The sequence below is a fragment of the Branchiostoma lanceolatum genome, chromosome 8 (genome assembly GCF_035083965.1).
Source record: "Branchiostoma lanceolatum isolate klBraLanc5 chromosome 8, klBraLanc5.hap2, whole genome shotgun sequence".
Classification (NCBI taxonomy): Eukaryota; Metazoa; Chordata; class Leptocardii; order Amphioxiformes; family Branchiostomatidae; genus Branchiostoma; species Branchiostoma lanceolatum.
In genome coordinates, this window is record NC_089729.1 from 10,018,419 (window position 1) to 10,036,431 (window position 18,013).

The 18,013-nt window shown below is 40.6% G+C and overlaps 1 protein-coding gene across 4 annotated transcripts in view; it reads right to left on the minus strand.

The window, feature by feature from the left end:
- Window positions 1-18,013, minus strand: part of LOC136439495 (E3 ubiquitin-protein ligase RNF213-like) — a 63,125-nt gene that overhangs the window by 40,002 nt on the left and 5,110 nt on the right. For 3 of the 4 annotated variants that reach the window (XM_066434916.1, XM_066434915.1, XM_066434913.1), the window contains exons 7-34: window positions 17,708-17,964; window positions 17,001-17,228; window positions 14,874-15,087; window positions 14,561-14,634; window positions 13,974-14,277; window positions 13,495-13,593; window positions 12,974-13,090; window positions 12,491-12,689; window positions 11,789-12,178; window positions 10,845-11,443; window positions 10,342-10,501; window positions 9,556-9,773; window positions 9,134-9,277; window positions 8,583-8,771; window positions 7,367-8,208; window positions 6,916-7,040; window positions 6,527-6,604; window positions 6,229-6,338; window positions 5,768-5,903; window positions 5,105-5,294; window positions 4,552-4,795; window positions 4,256-4,399; window positions 3,664-3,772; window positions 2,908-3,067; window positions 2,293-2,461; window positions 1,783-1,904; window positions 927-1,118; window positions 327-452 (exon numbers count right to left, since the gene is read on the minus strand). In XM_066434916.1, the coding sequence (XP_066291013.1) occupies window positions 327-452; window positions 927-1,118; window positions 1,783-1,904; window positions 2,293-2,461; window positions 2,908-3,067; window positions 3,664-3,772; window positions 4,256-4,399; window positions 4,552-4,795; window positions 5,105-5,294; window positions 5,768-5,903; window positions 6,229-6,338; window positions 6,527-6,604; window positions 6,916-7,040; window positions 7,367-8,208; window positions 8,583-8,771; window positions 9,134-9,277; window positions 9,556-9,773; window positions 10,342-10,501; window positions 10,845-11,443; window positions 11,789-12,178; window positions 12,491-12,689; window positions 12,974-13,090; window positions 13,495-13,593; window positions 13,974-14,277; window positions 14,561-14,634; window positions 14,874-15,087; window positions 17,001-17,228; window positions 17,708-17,964 (5,939 nt within the window). The remainder of the gene's footprint in view (window positions 1-326; window positions 453-926; window positions 1,119-1,782; window positions 1,905-2,292; window positions 2,462-2,907; window positions 3,068-3,663; window positions 3,773-4,255; window positions 4,400-4,551; window positions 4,796-5,104; window positions 5,295-5,767; window positions 5,904-6,228; window positions 6,339-6,526; window positions 6,605-6,915; window positions 7,041-7,366; window positions 8,209-8,582; window positions 8,772-9,133; window positions 9,278-9,555; window positions 9,774-10,341; window positions 10,502-10,844; window positions 11,444-11,788; window positions 12,179-12,490; window positions 12,690-12,973; window positions 13,091-13,494; window positions 13,594-13,973; window positions 14,278-14,560; window positions 14,635-14,873; window positions 15,088-17,000; window positions 17,229-17,707; window positions 17,965-18,013) is intronic. The other variant, XM_066434914.1, reaches the window with a different exon arrangement.

An 18,013-nucleotide genomic window follows, 5' to 3' on the forward strand; every position in this document is an offset into this window, starting at 1 on the left:
ATCGATGTGGTCTTAACACTGGAAATAACATGTTCAAGTAAACTATCACAAAATAATAACTACAAGTCATGTATTTCTTGTGTGTGTGTTGAAAGGAATCTTTTGCTAATAGATTAATGTACTCTACTGCCTGTTGATTTTGATAAGAACCGACAGGCAGAAATGTGGAAATCACCAAAATGTCTTTCTATGCACATGGGCCGTTAAGACTGATTCTGCTCCAACGGAATCAATACATAGATATGTTCTTGTGGATGATACTGGGAATATCAGTAATTCCAATTAAAGGTGACAATCACGAAACCACAAAAAGACTTTCCACTAACCTGAATCTCATCTGGATAGCCAGGATCTTCTTGACGTTGTCAGTTGTTAGTTCGTAGGACGGGTCGGGATCATAGAACACATCATGAATGCCCATCACAAAGCACAGCTTCTGGATCTTTTCGAACCTGGAACAAAATTGACAGTATGTACTGTAAATATACAATCATGCCACATGCATCAGCATGCTGTACCAAGTAGGTAGATAACTTAACCTGTCAAGTTCTTTTCACACGCATATTAAATATACAGTCAAACCTGTACTAGTGACCACCTCTACATAGGGACCACCTGGTCAATGTCACCGCTTTTTGGTGCTCCCGTAGATAATTTTTCCGATTGACACAAGCATTAAGAATCCTGTCTTTAGTGACCACCTGTTCACATAAACCAGGTCCGCTGTGCGGTCTTCTTGGACAGGTTTGACTGTAATAGGTTTAGCTTAAAAATCATTATGGAATTCATATAGTTTGTTGAACGAAATGCCTGTCTTTGCTTCTTAGCCCTGATCATGAATTCTTCGGGTAAGATATCTAAGACAGTATGACAAGTGCAACCTGCAGTTTGTTGGGGGAAACTTTCTGAAGTCAAATGACAGTTACCTGCTCAGGTCATCAAAGTTGGCATTGAACTTGACGCCGTTGCCAGTCAGCCCCTGGTACAGGTTGCCGGTTATCACGTTCTGCTCGAGAAGCTGTCCAGACGCGTCGATCACGCTCCCGGCACGATCCACATAGAACCCCAGAAACGTCATGGTGTTGTGGTCGGCATTGAAGAACAGGTATGGGTGAGGGCTGTGGACAAGTTCACAGAGTTACATCCATTGCAGAAAACATCTTTCCATTCAGAGTTAAACAGCGCTGTCTCCAGCTTCATTTTTTCTGTCCCACTCATTGTTTGGGAGCCATGTTGCTAATTTTTGTCTTGTCTTGTCTTGTCGTGATACTAGACAAAACCCCGCGTGGGGCATAGTGTCTATTGTTGTTGAATATGTCATTTTAAGCTTGCAAATCTTTTTTCCATCAATTTCATATCATTCTGGGACAGATGGAGTGAAAATATGTTCCATTCCAACAAGAAACTTCCATCCCAGGATGGAGGGACAGGTCAAAAAAAGTGACCACCCCTACATAAAGACCACTAGGGCAATGTGACCACTTTTTAGATAATCTTTCCTACTGACACAAGATTTAAGAGTCCTGTCCACATACAGCAGCTTTCATCAGTCCCTTAAGTGGTCATCTTGGTCATAGGCAGTTTTGACTGTACAATACATCAAAATATGAAATATATACATTTAGATAGATTAATGTTGTTTCAATCAAACTGCAGTTTTGAGCCTTTAAATTCCAAAACGTAGTGTACAAAATATCTTGAAAGTCAAACAATAGCAGAGCATCTAAAGATTTGCATTTTTAAATAGCTTGGAGACTATATATAATTTGGGGATGAAAGTACCTTGTCTCCCAGGTTCTCCTCAGCTGGAACTGCTGTATCTCTGCCTGTTCTTGATCGTCTGAAGGTGCCGCCTTTAAGGAAGGGCTCTGGTCACTCATGTTCAGGGATGGAGTAGCAAAATCCTGAGAAATAATGTCAACAAAATTAATTATTTTGATAATATATGAGCATGCAGATACAGATATCAATCACTTTGACCTCATTATTCTGAGAAAAATCTATGATGAAGCACACATTTTGAGAGGAATGTCAAAATGATCTAGATGTATAGTCATACAGATGAAAAAAGTACCTATAAGACTGCCATACCGTGATCATGGTTTGAATCGTCTTAAAATTTCTTACTATAACAGTTTGGAAAATATCTAATTCAACATTCTTCATCTTGACCTCATTGGGACTACATTATATGACGGCATCTTTTAGTCTAAGAATACATTTCTGACATGTTTTAGAGTGTTGCACATGTATAGTCCGAATATGAATTATCGTAACTTATTAAGGGCTTACCTTGGACATGATAATCATGAACTGCACCACAAACTTCCTGAAGCCGGGGAGGGTGTCCCTGAGGAAGTCCAGACAGAAGGCGGAGTTCTCGTAGTCCTGCAGCTGGTAGTTCAGGAAGGACAGGAAGTGCAGCAGCTCGGCCCAGGACGGATCCTCCATGCCACAGTAACTGGACAATCAAAGAAAGCCATGATGTAAAATTTTAACTTTTAAATCTTGATGCTTGCAGCTACATGTGCATGTACATTAAGATTCAAACTTGCAAGGAAACATTCTTTACAGTTGTGATTGTCTGTCTTAAGATAAAAAAACTTAAGATATTCTGACAATCTAGACAGTACTTTATGCATAATTTGATGACTTATAAAAAAATACTTCTTTGCATTGTAGCATGATATGACATATACATGCACGTATCCTAAACTGATCTCACAAAACAGACATCACATCTTCAGTGTTTTACAGTCACATCTGACCAGGAGTTGACTCACTCACTCACTATCCGGTTTCACATCCTTTGTCAACAAAACTTCAGTGTGTTATCAAACTGAAAAGCTATGCATATGTAATATAACATTTCATTTCAGTTATTACTGAGTCTATCATTACATGTACCTCAGAACTGTGTGCAGAAAGTTCTGATGACTTCCTTCTGCGTGGGACGGTGTAAATACGAAGGTCTCCAGGTTGGTGTTAGCCATCCATCGCCTGAGGTACTGGTACGGCCGCTGGTACTCCACACTCCTGAACATCATGTCATCCACTTGTCGCAACCCTAGCAAAGGCAGCAAAATGTACTGAATGTAATAACATCCTTAAAACTACTGTAAATGCAGAAATGTTTGCAGTGAACTCTTTACAGCTAATCTAAAACAACAGCAAAAAGCTGTTCCATCGTGTGACTGTAGCGCTACTATTGTTTCAAACACGACCTCAAAACCACTGAAAACACTCCCTACCTGTGAACATTTCTGTATTTACAGTAAGCATGAATAATACTGGAGCTTATGAAACTCATAAGTACATCAATCAAAGGTAAAAGAAATCTATGAGACTATAACTCTAGTGAAGGTTCTGTAAAACACTCCTTAACATCACCATTTGATGCAACTCTAGCAAAGGCATGCAGCAGCATGTAAATGTATACAAGACATGGCACTCCTTCTAAACATCCTTTTAAAAAAAAATGAATACATGCTGTAGCTTATGAAACTCAATTGTCAATTGTCAAGTGAAAAAAAATATCTATGAGATTAGAACTTCAGTGAAGAATTGTACATTAAACAACTATTTTGTAATACATGAATATATTACTTAGATCAATTGATGATTACTAATACTTCAACCTGATAATGGAATAAGTTGACATACCCGGAATGACTTGTTGACCTTTTGTCAGCAAGTTGTAGGTCTCTCTCGGAGATATGCATGTCACACTCGGCAGCATGGACACAAACGACTTGTGCTCTTCTCTGGTCTTCTGTGGAGTAACAGAAATCAATGGCCAGGTTAACTTGGTAACACATCACAACAATAATATGCAGTAATTTTCCACCTACATCAGAAATTCCCACATGGAATGTGATTGAAGTTGCCTTGGTTGAGACCATCAAGCGAGTTGTCCAGGTGAAAATATATGCAACATGATAATGTTACCTTGTAATCCACCATCAGTAATGCAAAAATGGCGACAGGGCAGATATCTAAGTTACAACTTAGATATCCATCAAACAAGTAGTGACAACTATAAATTATGGATATTTTTGCTGATCATATACTTTCCATGTGGTTGTGTCATCCAGTTTCTGCTTTCTTCTGGATATGCAGGAACACTGTCTTCAGTTGTCACTGTTGTACAAATGTACCTTACGACTAACACCCAACCTTAGTCTGGAGAAGGTTTGAATACCATGACAGGGGCAGTAAGTACATGTACAAACTTGGAGAGCAACACATAGTTCACCTGTGCATCAGTAGCCTGTGGCTTGTAGGTGTGCTCCACCACGTACATGTCCCAGGGGAGGCGTCTCCACACAGCCCCGTCCCTCCCCACCAGGCTACCCAGCACCAGCAGGTTGAACAGCAGACAGTCCACTCCATTATGAACCTAACATTACAAATAAATAGCACGTCGATTAAGGTTAGATTCTTAAACAGCACGTTCATTCAGACCCTAAGCATAGCCAAAATGTTTACTGGATTGTGAATTTTTCAGTGACAAGCATCATTCAAGAAGCAAGAAGTAAATCATGTTCCTACTAAGGGAGAGATATCCAAATGGATGATCCTAGGAGAGTAACTGGCAGGGTTGGCAGAATGAGGGAGTAACGCCTCCAGGACTGCATCGTTGTTTACTGTAGCCTCATGCAGAGGGACCTTGATGTAGGACACTCTCCCCCGCAGTGACCTGGGAAGCTTCTTCTTGAGTTCTTCGGACAAACGCTGGACGACAAGGGATTTGCCAACACCTGCTCGCTGGGAGGATATCACTCGCACAGATGACCTGAAACAAATTTTTCAGTCCTTTTTAAAAATAATGTCTTGACACAACAGAATAGGGTGAAAAGCAGTTTGTTTGACAGGCGCCGAGGAGTGTTCTTTCACTTGATAATAGAATATTTATTGACAGAAAAAAGTACACTAACTTTCGTACTGACAACTACAAACTTCCAAATAGAAAAAAAAATTCACATGTACAACTGAAGATTATCAGCAAAAAGTTTATTCAAACAAATTATTTTCCTCAACATAATTGTACACAAAGTCATGCATAGCAAAATAACTATAGCAAATATCTGAAAGTTGCCATTACCGTTGGTGATCTACAGCTGATGCCAGCCCAGCTGAGCCAGCGTCCTGTTGCTGGAACTGTGACAGCAGGTACTCCTGTACGAGGTCGTGGGAGGGCACGTGGGGGAGAGGCACCTTGTACTGGTCCAGGGCAGTCACCATGTACGACTGGTGCTGTCTCTCCGATGTACACACGACTACAACATGGTAGCCTAGCAGATGGAATGGAAAATATATGATAGTTATTGTTATTGGGTGGGCTGACTACTCTCTCTTCGCAGCCAGGGGCAGAATAGTGAGAAGCTTACAATTGACGGGGCTGAAATGCACTGCTTTGGGTCTGGAGCAGCTGCTATTACCATATCTTCATTTCAAGTCGATGCTATAATGGTAACTGTAACACTGTAAACTAAGGTAAAATGTAGTCAGTAAAGTAGTCCCATACACTGTGTCTAGACCACCTTTTTCCTCCCCAACCGAAGTCGGGTACCCATTATATGCCTGGTTGTATTGAGGAAAGTACATGTAGCGTAAAGTACCTTTCCCAAGGACACAATGTCTAGATCTAGCCAGGAACGCCAGGAATTGAACCTGTGACCTCTCATTTTCATGTCCCCTAGCCTAGCCACTTGGCCATTCAATGCCACTTGCTATGGTGTTACATTCAATATGGCCATGTCATCACCTGATTTTCCCTGGAACAGTTTGCACCTCATCTCCTCCGCCCTGACGCTGACATCATAGTCCAGCTGGTCAGCTGCTACCAGACAGAAGATCCCTCCTGTCTGGTCTCCTACAGCTCTCCTCCACAGAAGGACCACCTGATGAAAGGTATTGTCAATGGGTTTAACCATACTGATCGTCATCTTTCTTTTTGAATCCAGCAAAATAATCATAGTGAAATTTATTTTTAAACAAAGGAAAAGATACTTCTTTGCCAGATTGTAATTCAAATTGATGGGTATTAGACTATAAAGTAACAGGTTCCTATTAGGCTTCTGAAAACATACTACCCGGTAGTACTCTAAAAATAACTTCCTAAGAATGCACAGTACTGGACATTTGTCATATATGCCTTTGTCATACCTGGTAGGTTTACAAAATTTGGAACAAGAAAAATGTAAATGTAGAATAACAACTTCTAACCTCTTCCAGAGATGTGTGAGGAGTACAGATGAGCACCTCCCTGTAGGAGGGGAGAGGTTGTTGTGTCTGGCCTTGCATGTACAGGGACAACACTGTCTGCCAGATGTCATCTGGAAAATGAAAAACAAAAACAGGGAGTGAACCATTGTGGTAGTCACAATAGCGGCATGGCCAAAAAGTGTTAATTTTTTCCACACACCATCAGATAGTGTACAATATTTTACAGTCAAACAATCTGATTCTGAAGATATTCAAAGAACAAGAAAGGCAATATTTGAAATAGATACAGTTTCATTACCTTGGGGACACACAACGAGGTTAGGCTTGCCTGCCTCTAAGAATCTGCTTGGCCACTGTCGACCAACAGCGATATTTGCTGAAAGATAAAGAATTATGTCTGTTTAATTAGCAATAGATATCACATACTTCCAAACTTGTACTACAGATCATATCAATGTGCAAGGAAATTATATCTATACATTAAGAAAAACCCTGGATACAAATATAAGCCAAGACATGCTTAAAAATATCACTTCCCATCCCTTTCCCTTGCAACAAATGGACTGTTCCTAAATCACCGCCATACAATAATTGACTATTATTTCAAAATCTCCCTGTGCAAAAATAGACTAACCCAAAATTACACTGCAGACTACAGCTTTGAATGCAAAGTACAAAAGTACATACCAGTGCTGGAAAGATTTCTCAGCACCAAGGCCAGGTGGTCTATACTGATGTACTCCTCAAATGTAGTGGATTTCACAGTGGTCAGGTACTCTCCCCAAACTGACTCCATTCTTTTGATCATTGTCCTGTGAAAAGAGTCAGATCTAGTCACAACTATTCTTTTATTGATCTATCTCATCGTCAACACACACAATGCGAAAAGAAATAGGTATCACAGTACACAAAAGCAAAGATATTTGTCAGTGAGCTGTGGAGATATACATCATTATCACAGCAGGTATTGTTATGAAGCACACTTGCTACTACATTTATTGTTCAAGTTGTCGATGTTACAGTAAACAATATAACTGTCTACTATTTACAAATGTACAGAAAGAAAAGCACAATGTTAATACAGATGACATTGTTGTGAAGCGCATCTGCTAGGAGACTTAACAATTGTAACACTTACTCTTTCCTGGGTTCCTCTCTGGACAGTGACATGCTTGTGAAGCCAGCAAGAGACACAGGTTCTTGTATGGAAGTTAACATGATACTGCTGTCTTCCACCATCTCTGGGATGACATCTTCCACGGCAGCAACCATCTCTTCTTTCTCCTCTTCTTCATCGTCATTGAGAACCTCTTCGATGATGTCATCATCGTCCATGTTGCTGATGCACCATCCAACAGCCTCCTCCACGTTACCCTTGGTGGCCTTCATGGCTGCCATGGCAACCCGTTCTGTCAGATCAGGCACCAGCTGCTTCAGCTTCTCCATAAACTCCTCCCTCTCTTCATCATCCATGGAAGACAGCTTCTTTCCTACCTCCTCCATCATTGGTTCTTCTTTGACGTTCTCCTCTTCCATGGCATCAATGTCTCCTGCAACACCTGCCATAGCCCTCCTGATGTGCTCTTCAGCACACAGTGGCTTGATGCTGGACAGCAGGGCCAGGACTTGGGGTGTCACCGTTTTACTGGGATCAATCATCCTAGCCAGAGCTTTGCGAAGAACCACAATCTGCTCGGTGGTGAAGTGATTCAGTTCGTCATACTCAAGTCTGGCCTTGTCCATGGCACCAACCCACTCCTCCAGGCAGACCTCCATGTACTTTGCCAGCTGGGTCAACTGTTCTTCAACTGCTGCCCTTGTTCCATAGAGAACGGGTGTGTCAAAGCCGAAGTTGACCATGACTTTCACCCTTCGGTCTCCCTCACAGTAAACAACTGCATTCCAGTTGTTGAACAGGACGGCACCAGCGTTGTAAAGGTGCACATAGGCCTGTCCCAGTCTTGTCACTCCTGTCAGAATCTGAAATGAATTGAGTGAGTGAGTGAGTGAGTGAGTGAGTGAGTGACAGAATAAATTTTCTACATTATTTTGCAAATTGATTAGATTAATCTAGAAAGCTAGAAAATTCATTGAAGATACTATGACAGAACCAAAGAAGAAAAGAGCTAAATTTCACATTCTTTTTTATCATATCCTGTGGACAACACATGTAATCTATAAAAAAAAATGATGAAAGTATACAGTTAGACGTAACAAACAAGGTAGAACATAAGACCTTCACAAATCTGTCCACTTTCTTCAATTCAGTATGCTAGAAATTTTAGAGACACTGATGTAAAGGGTCTACTAGAGAGAATGTAAGTATAAATGTAGCTTGACAAGTTGCAACTGACCTCCACAAATCTGTCCACTTCCTGGCTGCCCTTGTCGGCTTTCCCTGCCAGCAGCATCAGTTTACTCTGCAGACTCTTCAGCATGGACAGGTTGTACTCCTTAAGCTCCTTAGCAGCCATGTCTTCATCATCAACCTCCTCAGACTCGGCTCCTTCCACTCTCAGTCTGACTACTGACTCCAAGTCATTCTGAAGAATATTGATTAGCAAGTAAGAAATGCCATAAATGATACACAACTGAAATCATCCGGGGGTTTGTTAAAGAAAGAGTGTAAGGGCAATTTTCTACTTTTAGCAGAATCTGTTCCCAATCGCAATGATAAGAGGGCATAGCACCATGTTTAGAAAAAAAAGTCTGTCATCTTTGTAGTAACAGACAATATCATTGATTGACTCATAACCAACCTTTGCATGCAAAACTTGACCATTTTTTTCAGTTTCAATATACTACAGCTTTTGTTGAAGTATTTAGTTGAAGTAGTGTAAGTGCAAGGCAATAACACAACAGAAGCATCTAACAAGATTTTTCAAGACATTCCATATGAGCTTACCAATGCCTGGTTTTGTCCAAAGCATCCAATCTCGTAGACGCCCCTGGCATTGATGGCTTCTGTCTGAGACAGAGAGGACATCTCCACAGACCCATGGGAGTCACTCACGCCCTTCAGCCACTCCAGGTTGCGCCAGGTGTCCCTCTGGAATTATATAAGAGGATAAACAAAGTTGACTCACAGGTATGGTGGTAATACTGCAGCAATCAGACAGATCTGATGTCCATGTCAAAACTTTGCATTAGCTTCATATCTTCATACAGGTGACTACGTAGCAAAGTTTAACCTTCTTCTTGCTGCCTAACTCAGTAACCAATTGAGAATGGGGTGCCATATGACTACTTCAGTGTGCTAAGGTCAAGAGCTTGAACAAGTAGATCCAATTGTACCAGAAGCAACATCAGTGCAAAACTAATCCTGACCAGTTTCTTGGGCAGGTGCTTGTCCTTCTCCAGGGCAGCCCAGAAGTGCCTGCAGCACTTCATCAGCTCATCAAAGTCAGACTCCTCATCCAGGTCGTAGATGAGAGGTGCATATCCAACCCCAGCAGACAGGAGGCAGTTCACTTTGTCAACCTCAATGTCACTTTCACCGGCAGAGATGCTGGCCAGGTCCACAAACACCTTCAGTTCCTTGGTATCTGTAAGAAAGAGATTTGTGATTACACACCTAAAAGTTATTACCAGTTTTTATTTCATGAATTACCATTTGTCAGTCCCACACTGATATACTGTAAATGCAGAAATGTTCTTGGTGGTTTTATGTTCGCGGTTTTCGCGGCGACTGTTTCTCCGCGAAACTTAAAGCTACCGCAAACATTTTTGTCCAATACCGTAGCAGTATGTGACTATATCGCTGCCGCAAACTTAAAACCACCGCAAACACTCTATAATCGCCTTAGCGCGAAATAAAAACCGCATGAACTTAAATGCATTTACAGTATATCTTCTATGGAGTCAATTTGGGATACAGTAACAAAAATGTCTATGAAATAATCATAAATGTTAGCAAGAAACATTCCATAACCCATCTTCTAAGTCAGATCATTTGCCATGTACAGCAGCATACATGTTAAATCTTAACCTTCTCCCTACTGCCTAATTCTGTAACCAATAGGAATCATGCCAAACAGCTTCTTTGAAGAGAGATACAGGTTAAAGAATACATTCATCAGCCATTTGTAAGATGTATGCTAATGACTAACGTACCATGGATCTTTGTCCTCAGCCAGTCCACCAGCCGCTGACACTTGACAAACATCCTGATGCTCTCTATCCTCTCCTCTGTCATGTCAGCAAGCAGCTTCCCTGCATTCACCACTTTCCTGTTGATGGAACTCAGTGGATTCTGCTTGAAGTTTTTGGCTTTCTGTAACAAAGAAACCATCACAATTCCTTACATCATATACATGACAGACTGCAGTGCATACAAACTGCTAAATGGTAGTGTGACTCAAGCAGGCAAATTTCGACTAATAAGACTAAAATCTTTCACACAAAAAAGAACAGAAATTCTTTTCTTAATTCTTTCTGCATAATTTGACAACAACAAAGAAGAATCAGCTACCTACATTAGTGTTGTTCATGTCTAATCCTAAAGGAATACAATACATACATTTATCTATTTATTTGTTCAGGAAAAAATACACTCAAGTAACAAGCATGTTATAATGTTTACAATGTATATTTTACAGAACAAACAGTCTACTTACCGAATGCAGTAGGACCTCCACTCCTTTAAAGTCTCCCTTCAGGTTGTACTTCTCCTTGACATCCTTCACAACATCTGCAGCATCCAGGTGCTCGTTCAGCTTGTGGTACTGCTGAATCTGTAGCACACGCTCCTTAATCCATCCCTCTCTTGGATTCTTTGCCAGCATCTTCAGCTCATTCTCAAGCTTCCTGTACTCGTTCTTGAACTGCCCGAATGTTTCGTCCACCTCGTCAAGTGTGATGTTCCCATCTTTGAGGTTCTGGCGAAGTTCGAGCCACTTCTGATAGGCGGGTTTCCAAACTTGGCTGAGAACAGCGTCAACGGAAAGTGCAGGTATTGCCTCCTCCTCTTCACCAGGCTCTGTCTGTCTCATCTTCTCCCAGATCTTGTTGAAGACAGTACTTTTGCTGAGGTTTTCCAGGTGTGACAACATCTCCCTGAACTCTGGAGTGATGCCAAAGTGGGTGACATTGGGTGGTTGATTCAGGTCAAAGGAAACTTTGGCAATGTCAATGCCAACTACAGGTTGACACAGCTTGTTCAGGGACATGGTTGAAGTGTCTCTTCGGACCTTTTGCTCCAGGTCTTTGCTGGCAACTATAAGAGAACATATGAAAACTTCTGATAAAGCAACTTCATTATATTTCAATCAAATAAGATCATTAGTCATCTTGTTGAAAAGAGCCTCGGGGATACTTGCAAACAGGATCTTTAGTCTGGGGAAGGAACAAAGGCAAACCCAATTGGCAAAGCCAATTTGGCAAATGATACTAGTTGATATATAAAATTTGGTAGTGGTTTCATGAATTGTATTTTTTGTACATACAATGTATGCAATGTGCATATAGCTTAATATATTAAGTAGAATTTTTGCATCAAAAAGATCATTTTCAAACAGATTTCAGTACAGTAACCACAACTAATTGAGTAAAGGAATGTTACCTGGTTTGATGTCTTCACACATGCTGAGGAAACACTCAATCTGCCTTGTTTCCGTGTTGATTGCTTCCATTTCCTTTCCTCTCCAGTCCAGAACCTTCTCAAGCTGCTTGACAGTCCAGACAGAATCCCCTACTTTCACCACCATGTTTGCATCATGCCTTCCACTTCCTTTGGCCTTCTTGGCTTTATCTTCGTCCTGCGGACTGCTGACAGCCACAGCGGAGCAGAGCTCTAGGAACTGCCTCTGGTGCTGCAGAATGAGCTGCAGGTGGCCGATGACGATGCTGGCTTTGGTGAGCTCCTGGATTGCTGTGCCCAGCAGAGACTTGTAGGAGGCAATGTGCGTTTGACTATCTTCATTCAGGACTTCCACCAGATCTGATGCCTCCCCTGTGCAAATTGAAACAGTTATTAGTTGGATGTAAAATTACAGCCGAGGAGAAAAAGGTGATGCGAACCACACCATTGCCCGGAATTCATTTTTAAAAAAGTTTTAAAAATGCTATACAAGAGGCCAAAAATTAACATCTTTAACTTTCAGCACCACATGTGTACAGTACTGTACCAAATTTTCACAAGTTATTTGGGAACTTATGTAGACTTTCACAGATCAACATTATATAGTACACTGATTTGTGCTAACACCTACAGTTCATCATAAAACGTATATTTGTGACATTTAGCTAGATAAGAAGTACTAACCAAAAAGTTTGAGGATCCCAGCACAAGGTTGCCATGTGAGCATGTGTTGAAGGAGCCTCAAGTTGGTTGGAGGTGTCCTTCCCTGATTGGTTGCTGGCCATGTTCGGCACAGCATCCTGGAGAACAAGCTGCCATACTTGTACTTGGACTCATTTGGTGACCTTGTGTAGCTGGCAACAATCTGCTGACCATTTTTACTCTGAAACACAAAAGACGCACTGTGGGTTAACTCAAATCTCCTGTCTTTTTTACCAAACTTTCACAACAGTGACTTATTACATGTACATTCAAGTTCAACATAGGACAGCTGTAAAAAAATATGGTTTAAAATGTTAAGCAGCCAGCAAACTATGTACATAATTATACAGCATAATTATTTACTATCTATCCTTCCTAGGCAAAATTTTCATTCACTATGTAAAATGTCTTTAAGATAATCTTATAGTTGTTCCTCTAATGATGTTATGGCACAAAGATGTATACCTTAACAATATTGTCCACTGCCTCAAAAGCCGCATCGCTGAAGCACTGTGACAGGTGCTGTGGGAAAGTGGAGGTGTCTATGGAACAGAACAGCTCCACACGCTCCATTGGGGAAATCTGGAGGAAGTGGATTAAATCTATGTCAATATAACAGTAAAGTGGTGATACCTACAGAACTAAAAGACTTGACACTAAAAAGAGTTGATTTTGTTGTTTTCGAATCATCTCTGCTGCCGCGACGCATCTCTGCTGCCGCGCCGCGTGCCTGCAAAGCTAGTGTGATATGCCGAAGGGCAGTTATACTGGCTATGAAGATACAGATACAGATCTCTGTAAAATGCTCTGCAGCAGTTATGTTCAATAATGAAATGATTACCTCCATAGAAATTTATCAATTGCCTTATCATGGTACCTTTCAACTTACACATAGTATTTGAAACTTAGAGGAATCCCAGAAAGGGTTTTCATTCAAAGTTATCAGTGTCACAGTAACCAAGCAATACAGAATTCCGAGTACTCACAGCATCAAGACGTTGGCGTAACATCCCCAGCAGGCTTTTGTTCCAGTAGCTGTTCACCTCTTCCTTTCCCCAGTCTACACTGAGAAGACCCAGCCATACCTAGGAAATGACATGATCATCAACATCTACCATGACTATCAAGTAAATGTAACCTCAGGACTAGTTGATGTGGGCAACAGCAAGGCATGCAAATAATATATAGAATATCAATTGTTATGGAAATTTTAGATGTTTACAATATCAAAATACTAAGTCTGTTAAGCAATTAAACAATCTTGTTACGGTATTACACTTTTAGTGTCTGGCTGGTGTGTTACTTTCTAAATTGGTGCCTAATGCAGTACTGGAAAAACAATCCCATGCAGTATATATATCTTCTAGCTTACCAACCCAAATTATATCAAAATGTAGTTATTTTTTACATGACAGTTGATAATCTTCAAGCTTACAACAAAGACCAAGAAGTTGACCATACGTACCTTACTCTCTTCCCCAGCTCCATAAGGGGAGATCCTCACATTCAGCCGTTTATCCATCCACCTCATCACGAGGGAGGTTGCCTCCTCAACAAGTTTCATCATACTTGTCTGCATGTTTTGTATTTTGGCTTCCGTTGCAGAGCCCACACGTTGCCAAAGATTAGTCATACAGGCAGCAGCCAGGTGTACAGCACCAATGAGGATGGGGGAACGATTAAGGTAGGTGCAGGCATCCAAACTGCTCATCAATACCTCATGAGCTATGCAGAAGGTCTGACATGCCTCTTTCCTTGTTGTATCATCCCTGTAGCAGTGGAAACAAGCATCAAATCTGCATCACTATCGTGACACACAGGAGGAAAATGTCCTATCATACTGTCATAAAAAGAAGAGGTGTATACACAATGGGATTACATGATAACATATTTTCTTGTAAGTTCTTGAAGGAATAAACATTTACTACATTTTATTCATGCAAATGAAAACAATCATGTAAGCATATAAAAGTGCTATACACAATGTATAATATCATGTTTCATCTCACAATTATTTGCATTTTGCAACTGCTATATACACCAATGGCTCACCCTTTGTCTGCATTATCATCATTGACATGACTAGCGGCAAGTGCTGTTGCTGTTTGAACAAGCGCCAGGATCTCCTGAAGAAGAAAAAAACAGTATACAACAAGTGCATAATAAGCTATGGCCAATATTCATATTAGTGAAGTACATATAAAATACAACACGGGGTATTCCGTATCACCCCGAAGGAGGGTTGGGACCGAGGGTGATGCGTAATACACCGTGTTGTTTTTTCTTTATGTCATACCAACTCTTCAAATAGTCCATGTTTGACCCCCAAATAAATGTTAGTTACAGTATCATATCTATAGCTTACCTGTCTGTCCTCGTCACGTGCTAAAGAATACCCATTTGCAACATTGACAGCAATGGCAGCACACAGAGTTGGGAGGGTGATAGTCTTCACTGTCAGGGGGTCCAACAGTTCCTTGTTTGTCAAAACAGCTGCGAATGATCGCTCCAGCAGTGCATCAGCATCAAACAAGGCTGGGTCAAGCTCTTCCATCACTGCAAGGGGCTTCTCAGCAGAACTTTAGAAACAAAGTCATTGTATTGAATTCAGTAACAGAAGTTACATTGATCAACGATTTATACTTGCTGTAATTCTTGTGTCTTTCACAGTGATGTAACTTTATGTTCACTGTTTTCATGGTCACCCCTGTACTGTAAAGTTATCATCACCATGAAAGACCTGTTGTTATATTCCCCTTCCAGTGGGAAGGGGGATATACTGTTTTTGCTTGCCTGTTCTTCTTCTTCTTCTTCTTCTTCTTCTTTCTTCTGCCAAAAACCAAGTAGATGTGCGGTGGTAGCTCTACTAATGGTATTGCAGCAAGTTATATGTACCTTATGTTGAAATGTACGGATGTTATATTTGAGATGAAGGTACCTATAGGAAAGGTGAATACACCTGACAATAAATTATGCTAATGAGGACCTCATTTGCATAATTTATGCAAAAACGTGTATTGCGTTTACAGTAAAAGCTGCAGATGTCATATTTGAGATGTAGATACCTATAGGAAAGGTAAACACACCTGACCATGAATTATGCTAATGAGGACCTCATTTGCATAATTTATGCAGAAACTTGTATTTCCCTTACCGTAAAAGCTACAGATGTCATATTTGAGATGTAGGTATCTGTAGGAAAGGTGAACACACCTGGACATAAATTATGCTAATGAGGACCTCATTTGCATAATTTATGCAAAAACTTGTATTGCGTTTACAGTAAAAGCTGCAGATGCCATATTTGAGAAGTAGATACATTTAGGAAAGGTAAACACACCTGACCATGAATTATGCTAATGAGGACCTCATTTGCATAATTTATGCAGAAACTTGTATTTCCCTTACCGTAAAAGCTACAGATGTCATATTTGAGATGTAGGTATCTGTAGGATAGGTGAACACACCTGGACATAAATTATGCTAATGAGGACCTCATTTGCATAATTTATGCAAAAACTTGTATAGCGTTTACAGTAAAAGCTGCAGATGCCATATTTGAGATGTAGGTATATTTAGGAAAGGTGAACACACCTGGGCATAAATTATGCTAATGAGGACCTCATTTGCATAATGTATGTATATCCCTTACCGTAAAGACTACGGATGGTTTATTTCAGATGTAGGTACCTTAAAGAGAGGTGAACACACCTGTACATAAATTATGCTAATGCAGACCTCATTTGCATAATGTATGTATATCCCTTACCGTAAAGACTACGGATGGCATATTTCACATGTAGGTACCTTTAGGAGAGGTGAACACACCTGTACATAAATTATGCTAATGCGGACCTCATTTGCATAATTTATGCATAAACTTGTTTTTCCCTTACTGTAAAGGCTACGGATGAGCTGCAGGTACCTTTAGGAAAGGTCAGAAAACCTGGCCATAAATTATGCTAATGAGTGCATTATGGATAATTTATGCATATCCCTAACCATAAAAGCTACGGATGTCATATTTGAGATGTAGGTACCTTTAGGAAAGGCCAAACACACCTGGCCATAAATTATGCTAATGCCGACCTCCTTTGCATAATTTATGCAGAAACTTCGTCATATCCTTACAGTCAATGCTAAGGATGTCATATTTGAGGTGTAGGTAATGGGAGGGGAATATTCTGCATTTTCCCGAAAATGTTGCCATTCTAGTTATTATTTATGATTCCTTCACACGACTGTTCTGTAAATCACTTGCCGCCACGGTGAAGTAAGAGTACAGTGAAAATGTCAGTTTTCCTCACACCGTGAAATTTTGCGACCGTGAAGATAAAGTGACTTGCATTATTTTACTGTTTCTCAACACATCTCAAAGTATTTCTATTCTGTCAAGAAGGCATCATTTAACAGTAATGTGATACATACATATGCTGGTGACTGCATAGAAACTTGAAATACAATTATAGCAAGCACTGAAATAAATTCTCACCGATAGTTGATGTTCTTTTTGAATTGTCCATACTTGAGTCCTTCTAAGCCCCACCATTTCTGTGATGCTTTCTGAAAGTCTGTTGTGGGTGTTGTTGGTTTGAAAGGTGTTGACTCATTCTGCAAGAAGTGGAGAACAGGCAATGCCAGCAGCCACCTAGATGTCAGCATTGTTGCATCTCCTGACATAGCAGTGTTCATGAGGCTTGCAACAGCATTTGTGACCTCCCTACAGAAGAGACATTGAAAGACAGTATTCCACTTTATATCATGGCCGAACTACATGTACTTTGCAAATCTATCAACAAACTGATGAATACAAGTTGATTTTATATGATAGAACTTGTTACACAAAAGAACTATTTCCTGCTGCTATATTCATTAAGGTTTATCTAAAGAACGTCTTGTGATCTACACAAAACAGCTACCCAAAAGATGCACAAAAAATAACAATATCTGATGCTCTGCATAAGAAGACACTTTACCTCATACCTAGCCACACATAAAGAATACCCCAGTAAGTGCACAACAATATCAATATTAGCACTTACTTTTTATCTAGCTTTCCATAAAAGCAGAAATTCTGAGAAAGTGCCTCAAGCTCTCATGGCAAGTTTTTTTCTCTGTGTCGTAGGGAGCCCCTCAAACATGACAAGTACATGTAGATGCCCACAATGGATAACTTAGCAAATCTTCAACATCACTCACTTCAGCCTTCCATCCTGGAAAAAGTGAAGAGAAAATGCCTCAACTTCGTGGCAACTTTTGTCCTTGACATCAGGCCTGATGAGGAGACCCTCAAACAGGGTGTGTGCCTGTTGGAAGTCCAGTTGGAGTTTGAACTTGTGCACCAGCCAACAGATGGAGAGAGCGGACACAATCCGTGCCTGGGCTGCTGCTGGGCTCTCAGTCTTGTGTTCCTTTGCCAGCTGTTCCAGTTTAGGACCAATGTAGTCCATCAGTACCTGTTGTACCATAAATTGTTTTATTGCTTGCTAACTTGTATGTGAGTCA